Here is a 13,118-nt window from a genome sequence, read left to right on the forward strand (position 1 = left end):
CTCTGATTGCAACAAGAACATACATACTAAAGAACTCAAGAGCCCTTGATACGCTTGAGTAAACGGATGTAAGGCATAACTGTAAACTTAACAGTCATTAGTATCTGGCCGACTTTTGTGCTCATAATCTATATATATAAAAGACTTTGTACTGACTGACTAACCTAACCTTAAAAGCAATGACTGCAAATTGTTTACTGTTATTTTCCATTTGAGTCAGAATAAACAGTAAATCTGGACTTCGCTTATAACTCACTGCTATATCTGTGCTCTGCAAACGAGTCGTCGGACTAATAAGCGAGCAGTCGCCGTCTCAAATTCATCAGCAACTGTCAATTATTCTATTTGTTTATTTAATTTATTATTGACATTAATAAAGAAATATATATATACATATATATATATATATATATATATATATATATATATATATATATATATAAATCGAAAATAGATGTGTTAAAAATAATAATTATAAATTATTTTGTTTTGTCAACTAGAATGCTGTCATATGTATTTTTGACAGATTCGAATCTGTCGATTGAGCATCTAAGTTGCATTTTAAGCAAAATTCTTTGGGCCCCAGTTAAGTTCTTCTATATAGAACAACGAAAGGGGGCCGTGGTGGTTGGGCAGGAGAATACGGGGTTGCATAGATGCATGGACTGAAGTTTTCCAACCTAACTAAAACGCGCGCGTAAAATGTTGCGTTGGGAAATGCTAGTATAATATGTATTTAGAATATTTGCGGTCATACCGGCTTTATCCGATGTCTTCAAGCAGAGCTCATGAAGCGTGTATTTGTTGAATTTAGTTAGCATCTTAAATGGGCAAAATGGGTTTTTGAAACAAAACACTTATTTGACCAGCAATTACTATCGCAAGCAACTCGCAGCAACTGCGGCTTTTAGCCTTAGACTTATTGTTGTATTTCGACTTAACATTTCATGGTATTTTTAGTATTTTTTACATATATTCTAGTCTGTCTGTTGGCAGTATTTGTTTGAATTTTTGATTATATTGCTTTTCAATATATATTTTCAATATAAAGTAATCATTAGATTATTTCGTTTACATTCGCTTTCAATTGCCACACCAGTTAAAACGATATTTTTCCAAATTAATTTGTCAAATTGGAAATCAATTGTATTTCAGTGTTATGAAACCGATTTTTTGAACATTTGTTTTCAGGGGGTAAGAATAATGCTAGATTTAAGAAAGTAATAATAAAACAAAACATACACTATTATTAAGACAAAGTCTATAATATAAATTCTAGAAAATCATCTGCGCCGTATAAACTGGGTTATGTAATTTCGATAGTCCGATTATTAACTGTTTATTATCCGACCACCACAATTTAGTGTTGATAAATTTATTATAAACTCAGTCATGAGCGATCCAACACTAGTACATACATAGCTTATTTTTAACATTTTTCGACGTGAGATGTGCATTTTCTATCATAGTTTGTGCTTAACCATGTAAAATTAAATTAGACATTAGTGTAGCATTATTAACAGTTAGTGCAAAGGTAACTAAATTGCGCTTATGGATTATGCTAATAACAGCGAACATGTATACCAACACCTTCTATTGGCAAATGACAGCTGCTGCGCCTTTTGCAATTTTCTGTTGGTAGAGGTATAAAATTCTTGGATTGCGGAAAATATATTAGTATATTGCAAAAATCCAAATTGCACATATATACATATATATATAAATATATATGGATGAACATGTACATAAATTCACATGAAATATATCCAATTGATTAGCATATATATGTACATATTTGCACATATGTACATGTACATTTATATGGCAACATCATTGCGTATGGCCGTATCAAAAAGCACAGGCTGCTAATTTGACATTTCGTTTTGTGTTGAACACCGTCTACTGTTGCAGAACTTAAAGGCGAAAATTGAAAAGAAAACTGAATTTATTGAGCGAAAACAAAAGAAATTGTAAATTGCATTTCGAATAATAACGAAAAGATGTGTATGTAGACAAGAAGAAAATAAAATACGCGTCCGGCTAAGGCTGTGAAAGCTGCTCAGAGCTGTGCCTTTCATAAATGCATAAAACGATATTAATAAAATAGAAAATAATAAATAAGAGCAAAAATTTAAAAACCATCGGCCCCAATAGACCGCACGCATGTATGCGTTTAATTTAACAGAAAGCAATCTGTGTGTGACTTTAGTGTAAATAATCCGAAACAACAACAGCAACAAACTGTCGGCTCTTATAAATAAAACAGTGAAAAACAAACAGAATATTCAAGAGAAAATACGCGAGCACTCTTTAAAAACAAATTTATATCGTTATAGTTATGATTTCAAGTACATCATTTATATATAGTTCTCAAATTTGGTGCAAAATTGTCTTTAATGCATAAATATAATATGTACGTGCGTATATCGTATACAGACTAAATACTTGTCTCTATGCAAATACATAATCATTGTAAAGAATATTGCACTTTCAGCTAAATAAAGGTTGTGCCTAAAAGGCACATTAGGCAAAAACTAAACAGATCGAAAGTCATGATTCAATAGGTACAGCTGCCCCCTTGACAATTTGACAAAGAATACCCCGCTCTGTCTGTTCCTTTATGCCTAAAAAAGCTTAATATATCTCATCTCATAAAAAAAAAAAAAAGAATGCATTTTGCCGAAATCAAGTGATTGCCGAGCCACGCGCTTGACACTTAAGTTAAATTGATGCTTGCAGCCATGCTGCAAAATATAAATTAAATATTCGTGTCTTACTTTATTCATTTCGCATTTGCGTTTTGCCCACTTTCTGACGAATTTGTATCTTTGCAGTTAACAGAAACTGTTGTACAAGTGTAAATTGTTAGCTTAAGGAAGTACCCATATATACACATATATACTGGGAATATTTATAAATTAGACGAGAACCCAAGGCACAGCTATATACAAAAGCAGCAGGACGACTAGCAGCTCGCCACGTTCATCGCAACTTAAATCGAACGCGTTGAGAAGCCGACTGAAGGCTGCCTTCAATGGCCGCCGAAAAGGAGATGCAGGCGCACGACATGGTGCGACGACGGAGCTGGGCACGTGCTGTGACGCTCTACGATCAAATACTCGCGGCGAGTGCAACGCCACAGCCGCAAGCACAGGTGCAGCCAAATGGGACAACGCGAGCGCAAAAGGATCAGCAAATCGCTTGCCTGCTGGGTCGCTGCGAGTGTCTCCTGGAGCTGGGCAGATACGAGGGCTGCCTGGCGGATGCATACAAAGTGCTGACACTGCTTGCGGAGCAGACTGAATGCTTGGCCAGCGTGTCTCGAGCGCGTCGTTGGCTGGTGCACGCGCTTTTCAAGCTTCACAAGTACTCGGTGAGTACAAATTTGCCCTTAATTAATTACATATTGTATATATATGTGTTTAAATGCAGGATGCGGAACATTTTCTGAGCAAGTGGATAAACGAGCTGAGCGGCCAGCAAATTTTCTCGGACATATCGAAGACGCTCGAGCGATACAAGTCCATAATACAAATGATAATGAATGGACACAATAAGGTGCAAACGCAATCGCAAAAAATTCCGCATGCACGCCTCGAGGATGAGATGACAATACTGGATACCAAGCTTGATCATTGGGCCACCAACAATCTGCCCCTGGACAAGTACAGCAAGCTGCTCAGCAACAAAGGGCTTAAGAAACGCGAGCAACAACAACAGCAGCAGCAGCAGCAACAACAACAGCAGCAGCAGCAACAGCAACAGCAGCAGAATAGTAGTGGCAGCTTCAGTAGCAGCAGCAGCAGCACTGGCAGCAGCAGCACTATGTCCAGCTCCAGCATGAGTGCCAAGAACATAGAGCTGCTGTCGGCCATTAAGCTGACTGGCGTGAAGCATTCACCAGTAGAACTTGTGCCGGATGCAGATCAAGCAGCACACTCAACATCAACAATAACGTGCAGTTATTGTGCCATCAACTTCCAAACGCGAAACGAGTTGAGGCAACATTGCCAGACTGAAAGCCACCAGAAAGTGATAATGAGCGATGAGGGTAAGTATTGCTTAGTGTGCAGTTTGCTGTTTATCGATTAAAACAATATATTTAATAGGTCGCGATTGGAAGTGGCGTCCTCCACCTCGGGGCTATACACTGGACACGTACAGTCTCTGCGAGGCGTTCGCGCGGACATGTCACTACGGAGCACAGTGTGTGGAGGCGCACGGCTTGGACGAGCTAAATGAGTGGAAGGAGCGCTTCGAGTATCGGCGAATGCGTGTGCAAAAGGCTTGTGAAAAGGAATTGTACGGAAAGTCATACACGGAACAGGTGCTCGAGCGTTGGATTCAGGCCACGGCCCCGGAGCGCGTCATGTGTGAACGAGTGCCGGACGTGGAAGCTAAGTGTGAGCAGCAATTGGTTACCAGCATTAGCTCCAAGACTTCGAAGCGCGAGTGGCTCTTCCAGGTGGAATCATTGCGGCCTCTCAAAGCGGTTGCCCTGCTACAGGATGCACATCGCAATCATTTTGCGATAAAATCCATCAAGCTGGCCAATTCTAAATCTGAGGCAGAGGCCAATGTTGAACTAAAGTCTGATCAGGAATGGGTGGCTTCTGCATTGCCTGAAGCGCAGGAATCTAACGCTACCCCAGCTAAGATCGCACACGAAATAACAGTTGAATTTCACACAGAAATTTACGGCACGTTCCGGCAATCCATCTGTTTCGACGTTGGCCAAGAGCCGCTGCTAGTGCGTCACCTTTGCGTTGATGTGCTGCCCGTCAGCGATGCCGAAAAGATCGAGGAAATCAAACGCGACATTATTAACAGCTCGGCCACACGATGGGACGTCAGCAACACACAGTTAACGCGCTTTGAGACCACAATAGGCACGCACCTGAAGACGGAAGCCTATCTCAGCGACTTGCAGCACGAACGCGAGCTATTAGAACGATATCCGTGTCCGCGTGCTGCCACCTTTACGTTAACACAGTCCACAATTGTGGAGAAACGACTGACGCAAAACAACTACCGTTCGCGCACACACGAGCTGCTTTACGTTGAAGAGATTGCCCGCTACGAGCAAATCGCACGGTATAACGTGCGTACCCGGCTAACAGTTGCCTCCAATTATATATTGACACCGGCGGGCATGGCTACCAGTACGGCCAAGTACTCGTTGGCGGGCGAGCTGTTCGCACTGATGCGTCTGGGCAAGGACATTTCAGAGGATACGTCGCCGGGTCGGCTAATTCTGTCGAATTGCAGCAGCGTGTATATCTCAGCGCCCGAGGAAACCACAACTAAAACAGATAAATCGGACAAATCAGATAAATCCGAGCGCGCTGTGTATGAGGCGCTTATCGAGGACAAGGGCAAAAATGTCATATATCTGAAGCTGTCGTCCAAATGCGTGGAAGCAATGGGCCTGCAAGCAGACACAGAGCTGGACGTGGACATACAGTTCCAGCTGAATCGCATGCCCTACTGCGAGTGGCACAATGCTGTGGACAAGATAACCGACTTCCGCTTGATATTTCCCGCGACCGAGCTGGAGCCGGCTATACCCTGGACACCCAAAAAGCAATGGGCTGATGCTTGCGAGCCCAAGCTAAATGCGAAGCAGCGCGAGGCTGTCAACGCCATCACAACGGCTTTAAGTATTAAGCTGCCACCCATCCTGCTGATCGGACCGTTTGGCACGGGCAAAACATACACGCTGGCGCAGGCAATTAAACAGCTGCTGGCACAGCCAGAAGCCAAGATACTCATCTGCACGCATTCCAATTCGGCGGCAGACCTCTATATTAAGGAGTACCTGCATCCGTGGATCGAAGAGGGTCTCGAGGAAGCGACGCCGCTTCGTGTTTACTATCACAAACGTTGGTCTGCAACGGTCAACAGTGTGGTTCAAAAATATTGCATCACGGACGGCGTCGGCAACTTCCGACGTCCCAGCGTTGAGGATATCATGCGGCATCGCATTATAGTCGTTACACTGAGCATTAGCATGGAGCTGGCCACGCTCGGACTGCCCAAGGGTCTGTTCACTCACATATTTTTGGACGAAGCAGCGCAGGCGATGGAGTGCGAGGCGATTATGCCACTGGCTCTGGCCAACGATTCCACGCGCATTGTGCTGGCCGGTGACCATATGCAGATGAGTCCCGAGCTCTTCTCCGCCTTTGCAAAGGAGCGCAAATTGCACATCTCGCTACTGGAACGACTATACGACCACTATCCATCAAATTTTCCGTGTAAAATTTTGCTGTGTGAAAACTATCGTGCCCATGAAGCCATCATACGCTTCACATCGGAGCTCTTCTATGAGCAGAAGCTTGTTGCTTCCGGCAAACAGCCGCGTCATGAACGCTTTTATCCGCTCACATTTTTCACGACGCGCGGTGAGGATGTACAGGACAAAAACTCGACGGCGTTCTACAACAATGCTGAGGTCTACGAGGTGGTCGAACGTGTCTCGGAGCTGCGAAAACGCTGGCCCAGTGCCTGGGGCAAGCTAAACGATACCAGCATCGGAATTATGACACCTTATGCTGATCAAGTGTTTCGTATTCGGTCCGAGCTGCGAAAACGACGCATGGGCGGCATCTCCGTGGAGCGCGTTCTCAATGTGCAGGGCAAGCAGTTTCGTGCTGTATTCCTGTCCACAGTGCGCACTAGACGCACATGCTTGCCTCAGGCGAGCGGCCCGGGTGCCGGAGGTGCTGCCGTCGCCACAGCCGATACAGATACCGATTATGGCTTTCTTAGCAACTCCAAGCTACTAAATACTGCGATTACGCGAGCCCAATCTTTGGTAGCTGTTGTTGGTGATCCGGTAGCTCTCTGTTCCATAGGACGTTGCCGCAAGGTCTGGGAGCGCTTCATCGAGATATGCGATGAGCACAAGTCGCTGTTTGGATTGACTTGGTCAAACTTGCGCTCCCAGTTGGATGGCGTCGAGATGAAGCGTGGCTATGTTCTAAATCCGCTAGCTCCCGAGTTTGTTCCTCGTGCCCTACAGCCGGAGGCATATTTACACGAGCAGGCAGCCCTGTACCTAAATGCTCCAGCGCACGTGCCACCCGGCAGTCAGCCACCTCACTATGCTGCCTCCGCAGGCATGGGTCCCGGACCGGCTGCGGCGCATCAGATGAATCAAATGGCTGCAGCAATGGCCAATCAGCAGCTCTCACATATGTATTCAACTCATATGGCGGCAATGATGGCAGCTGCGGTGGCCGCTGGCGGCAAGTCTTCCAACGGACCGTCGCCAGGACCAGGACCGGGACCTGCTGCTCATATACGTGGCCATATGGGAATGCGCGGCCCGCCACCTAACGGGCCGCCACCAGGACCGCCACATCTGCGACAGTCTCAGCCAGGCGGTGGAGGACCTCCGCCGCCACCTTATGGCCAATATACAGCTATGCAGCACTGGCGGCCACCCGTTGCCCCACAACAGCCACAGCAGCAACAGCAGAATCCCAATGCCAGTCTCTGGGGTCCGCCGCCGCAAACAAATCCCTGGAGCGTCTTACCGCCGAACAAGCAACCGCCACCTCAGCAGTCAAATGCGCCCGGCCGCGGTCCAGGACCTTTGCCCCCACCCGTAAGTATAAGTTTTAATTACGAAATAGAAAGGCCTTTGGCTTATCTTCAATTGAGTTGTAGTGCATTTGTATGTGCAAGCGCGAGAATCTGGTCTTAAATCTTAAGCACTATACGAATTATTTTCATTGGCAGACTCTTCGAGGAGGCAGCGTGCCACCGGCTGCAGGCAACGCGACGACTGCGGCACAATTACTGCGCAATCCAAGCGAATTGGGGTACCTAGCCAAGAAGACGCTTTACAACCACGGCCAGGCACCACCACCGCAACAGCCCCTGCCTCCACAACATCATTTATATGGCCAGCCACCGATGCCTCTTCAACGTGGCAGCAGCGTGCCCAACGGCCCGATGAGCCCAATGGAGAACGGGCCACCACCATATCTGCGTCACAATGGCGCTGGATCTGGTTATAGCAACTACGATAAGTCCGCGGGTCCGCCTCAGCAGCCCCCTCCTGCCCCCTATATGTATTCGGCCGGAAAACAGCCATCGCCCAGTGCCTTGCGCTTTCCGTCTGCACATGAGCTGCTGCCTCCCAATATGAGCATATACGAAATGGCATTCAACTCTAAGGAAGAGCAATACAAGTGGTACATTAAGCTGTTGGAGTCTGTGGGTCAAGAGGCAGCCAACAAATTTGGCGACATGCTCCGCCAGGTTATGGCCACACTACAGCAGCAGGGTCACCAGCAACAGCATCATCCGCAGGGACACAAGCCACAGCCACCAGCAGTGCAAGGACCACAGATGCTGTCCAATCCGCATGCTGTCATGGGGCCACAGCCGCAGCGGCCACAGTATCCGATAATGTACCCAACACAGGCGCAGACTCAGACCCAGCAGTCGGTTGATGCAACGCCGCCGCTAGACAACTTTAATCAGCAAATTGATCTTGTGTTCAATTCGATTATGAATGGGGCCAATGACATTGCACAGCCCATCTTACGTGACGTGCTTGGCATGGTGGGCGTAGCAACAGCGCCAGTGGGCACGGGTGGAATGCCGCTGTCCAATGGCATGATGAATGGCGGTGATTTACAACAGCAACATCAGCAGCAGCAACAACAGCAGCAGCAACAACAACAACAACAACAGCAGCAACAACAACAGCAACAACAACATCAGCAGCAACAACAACAACAGCAGCAGCAACAACAACAACAACAGAGTCGCCTCTTTACAATGATGCAGAACCAGCAGCCACAACAAACACCCTTGGCTATGCCCAAACATGGCCCCAACCCTGGACCCTTGCAGCCGCTAAATATGTATCCTAACCACATGACAGGTCCGGTACCGGGAACAGCTGTCCATCCGGCTACAAGCAGCAACAACGCTGGCGTTCCCAACTTCATGAACAATAGTAAGTTCGACCTGAATTCGTTTGGCTTGAAAACAAATATATCTTCACTTATTAACACAATGTGTCTATCTCGCTAGCCGGAAACCCCTTGCTTAACGACAAGTCGTACAACAACTTCAATAGCCACAACAATGCGGGACACAACAGCAATGGCCTTCACAATAGTGGCAGCTCAGTGCCGCTCTATCGTCGCCAGCCAATGACCGGCAACGGGGGCAACAACTACAACAATATGCCGGGGCTTTTTGCCGGCTTGGACACTGGCACCAATCTTATTGAGGCCTTGTTCCAAGCTAATAATGTGGTCGCCGAGCACTCGAGCAAGTCCGATCATGGACACGGCCTGCTCTACAACAACTACAACACACTTAAGAGCGGACATGATTTAGACTTGTTTGCAGCGGTGCCACCGCAGACTGCCCAGGCCTCTGCCGACACCGCCAATCATCAGCAGTCCTCAGCTACTACATATGCGGCTGTGCTCAGCCAAGGACCGCAGGCAGCCGCAGGACATCAGCAGCAGCAGCCCGCAATGAATTCAGCACGGCCCTTGCATGCATCGAAATCCTCCCAGCCACCCAATGACCTGGAAAAGGATCCCTTTGCGGCCATACGAGAACTGGGGCAAGCAACTTCAGGCTTTTACAATTACTTTCAGTGAGCAACTGGCGTCGTTGAGTGCGCCGGCAAACGCCACCGCCTGCTGCACGTGGCATCAACGTCTTAAATAAAGACTTTAGAGTCTTAACAGAAAACGAAAAAAAAAAAAAAACGAAAATAAAAGAAAAAAAAAAAACAAAAAAAAAAATGTAAAATTAGAAAAACTCAAAAACAGATAATGAATTGCTTGTTAATTTTAGCTCTCCCGTTTGCTTTTTTAATCGCAATTAATTTAAATATGTAGATTTAATTATTATTACAATTATTATATATTATATGCATATGTTTAGTAGTTACAAATGCCGCAGCAGGCCGTTCCGCCCCACGCACGCCCTTGGCGCTGTCATTTCGCATGTAGCAGGGTAGCTCTGAGCACCCAGCCCTTGAAACTAAATAAAAAAAAAATATCTTTAAAAATAAAAAAAAAAAACAAAAACAAAAAAAAATTAAAAAAAAGAAAGAAAATTAGCTAGTTCTTAAGGCAATTCAAGAAAGTTTGTATTTTATAATCATTCTATTAGTCGTAGATCATATGCTACGAGAATGTTCGGTTTGGCCTTAGTGCGCTTGAGTTATAAATACATACATTAATTGTACCTTGAGTTTTGTACAGCAGTTGACCATTCGAAAAACTAGAAACTGAAAATTTATCATGTACTCAAATACATTATTAATTACCTTTATTCAAATCTTTAATTTATTTACGTACTTGCAACGTACAAATATAATGCTTCATAATTGTACTTTAAATATATATATACCTATATATATATATATATATATATATATATATATATATATATATATATATTGGCTGTATGGGTCACCTAACGTATGTATTTATGTACATACGCATACATAAATGTCATTCACTTGTGTATGATTAATTTTTCTCTCGGCATAGGCAAATATTGCTTGACCTGATGCGCCACATCCGATGCTCTTCTTTGGGCATAGAAACTGGATAAGTATGCAAAACTCCTCTCAATTCATTTCGAGCAACTACTTTGACAAAATTAACCTCAGCATGTGCTTTGATTTTAATATAATAATTCTTCGTAACTGTTTCGGGTTCGATTTTTTGATAGTATGTATGTATTTGGCCAGCGACTTGTATGCATATGCATAGGCGCATGAATGTAATTATATATAAAATCTAATCATTTATATAATAAAAAAAATAAATAAAATAAACTAGGAAATATATATAAATATATATATTTAATATTAAATAACGGTAACAAAAGAAAATTCAAATTATAATTCTATGTATGTCAGTTTGTCTAAACACATTTTATTAAGCACAAATAACTTTGAATACTGATTTGAAACACGAAACGCATCCAAACTACACACAATTAAGAACTGTGTACAACAATTTATAAAAATACATACAGATAAAAAAAAAACTTTTAAAAATCCCTAAGGGACACCAAAAACAACTCTTTTTTTGCAAATCTAACCCAAATACCTGCACATTTTTGAGGGATATCATAATAATCTGTGCTCTTGAACGGCAAATAGCTGCGATATTTGGATGAAAACAGATTCGTCAACCTGGTAAACAGCAGACCTTAGTGAATGGAAAGTCGAAAGCTAATGATGTTAAAGGAGCTCTTTGAAAGTCTTGAACTGATGAGAAAGTGCCGATATCTCGCGGCACGCCTAAGATTTAATACCTTAGCAAACATTTGCCCTGCTGCGTTGCAGATATGTGAGAATAGCGAAGCTCGTAAATGCTAAGTGTGAGAAAAATAACTTGGAAAAGAAAATATTGCGCCAGTCAAAAATTGAGTAATAATTCATAGGATTTGGCACACAGATAAGTAGCACAGTTAAACTAGTAAAAGTCGAATTTGATCAACATACCTGGATAAACAAAATATATGTCCATAGAGTTACTTTCTCTCTTCCTATTTGATATGTTGGACCGATTCAGCCGATCCCGCCATATGCGTTGCCTGCAACAGAAAGACGCACCTATGAAATGAGATCTTTGCAGCCCGGCAGGGCACTCCAATTAATAATAAGAAAAAAAATAATCTGACAGCAGAAAGCCTATCTCGGATGTAGCATATATATATGGAAGTTCTTCCATTTGATTTGATGTACCCAATGTACGCAAATGACAATAAATAATTTATATATTTAACATGCATCTCGCAATTTAAAAATCAATGATACCGAAACGAGAAAATTCGCTCGACATAAATTTGTTCATTTATGTATCATTTCGAGATGTACGTTTGAACAAAAGGTTTTGGTAAGTTTTCTGGCCAGCTCAAAAACGCAAAATGCCAACACCAGTTTTCGTAGTAACAATATCGGATGTTTCATTATATATACAATAATTATCAAATTTAATTTAAACATTGTTTCATTCAAATTGTTTGACTTGAACTTTATTCTATATTTCTTAAATTGCAGTAAGTGTGAGGTATTGACACGTCTGACAGGAAAGAAGACACCGTGTAAAATGCCCTTGTTAATATATAGTTTACAAATATGATCTATATATCAAATATGATCTATTTTTGTAAAATATATAAGAATGGCATTTTTATCCGCAATGTGTTCAAACGTCTTTACGTGCAAATGCAAATGGATGGGCTTATGCTATTGTCAAACTATGTGACTTATCAAGCAGAACTCTTATCGAAATTACATCATTATCATTAAGAAGCTTAAACGGGAACATTTAGGTTGGCCAATTCCTCTTTCACCTCGTCGTACAGATCCTTGTAGTCCTCGTTTTGTCGCACCAGCAGAGCTACGGTGCCCCGCTTAACGCCCATCGCGGCGCCCAGATCAGCGCGACTGGGCGTGTAGGCGTAGGGAATGCCCTTCTCCTCGCAAACAGCGGGCAGGTGGCACATAATGTCCACAGGTGTCACATCGCCGGCAAAGATGCAGATGCTGTGAGTGGGGCACCATTGGATTATTGGAGATATTGAGAGTAATATGCATTTGGATAGTAAGTCTTACCCGGTTTCACCCTTGCGCAGACGCGTCTGCACATCCTTCAGACCATTTCGCAAATAGGTTTTGTGTTTCATGGCCTTCTTGACCAGTTTGTAGCATTTTTTGGCCAGCTTCTTGCCCGCCATTGGTTTGGCTATGGCGTTAACAAACAACAATTTGTCGTCATAGGTCTCCTCTTCTTTGATGGTGACATTATCGCTGACTTTAATTGAAACATCCGCCGCTTCTGTGTGCTCCAGTTTCACTTTAACCATTTTATTTTATTTATTTTAAAACACGAAAACAAGCCGTTCCTTTAGTTACTAAACACGTGCTAGCAAGTGTGACCGAGTTTTAATTGTGGGTAATAACCAAAATACACACGATTTAGGAAGACCATACTTGTAAAACCAGTGTTGAGCAACGAACAATTTGTTAAGAGTGGCGTGAGGTTTTAATTCACTGCTGAGATCACTTCCAAAGGCACTGCGATAAAGCTTATTAATATTCATATCCGATT

At 43.4% G+C, this 13,118-nt stretch overlaps 2 protein-coding genes across 3 annotated transcripts; one reads left to right on the forward strand and one right to left on the reverse strand.

Annotated features, from left to right (window-relative positions):
* Positions 1-1,380: 1,380 nt before the first annotated feature.
* On the forward strand, positions 1,381-10,320 carry Helz (Helicase with zinc finger). 2 transcript variants are annotated; one of them, XM_002047966.4, is made up of 6 exons: positions 1,381-1,534; positions 2,835-3,373; positions 3,433-4,051; positions 4,110-7,612; positions 7,747-8,977; positions 9,055-10,320. In XM_002047966.4, exons 2-6 carry the CDS (start codon positions 3,035-3,037, stop codon positions 9,636-9,638), a joined length of 6,276 nt encoding a protein of 2,091 aa, XP_002048002.1. In that variant the 5' UTR covers positions 1,381-1,534; positions 2,835-3,034; the 3' UTR covers positions 9,639-10,320. The 2 variants fall into 2 exon arrangements, with proteins under 2 accessions (XP_002048002.1, XP_070063875.1); XM_070207774.1 differs by having other exon boundaries at positions 1,397-1,644.
* Positions 10,321-12,023: 1,703 nt separating this feature from the next.
* NHP2 (NHP2 ribonucleoprotein) lies at positions 12,024-12,951 on the reverse strand. The gene is made up of 2 exons (XM_002047967.4): positions 12,623-12,951; positions 12,024-12,553 (listed from the first exon to the last, which is right to left on the reverse strand). Exons 1-2 carry the CDS (start codon positions 12,871-12,873, stop codon positions 12,322-12,324), a joined length of 483 nt encoding a protein of 160 aa, XP_002048003.1. The 5' UTR covers positions 12,874-12,951; the 3' UTR covers positions 12,024-12,321.
* Positions 12,952-13,118: the final 167 nt, after the last annotated feature.

This window comes from Drosophila virilis, chromosome 3 (assembly GCF_030788295.1).
Source record: "Drosophila virilis strain 15010-1051.87 chromosome 3, Dvir_AGI_RSII-ME, whole genome shotgun sequence".
NCBI lineage: Eukaryota > Metazoa > Arthropoda > Insecta > Diptera > Drosophilidae > Drosophila > Drosophila virilis.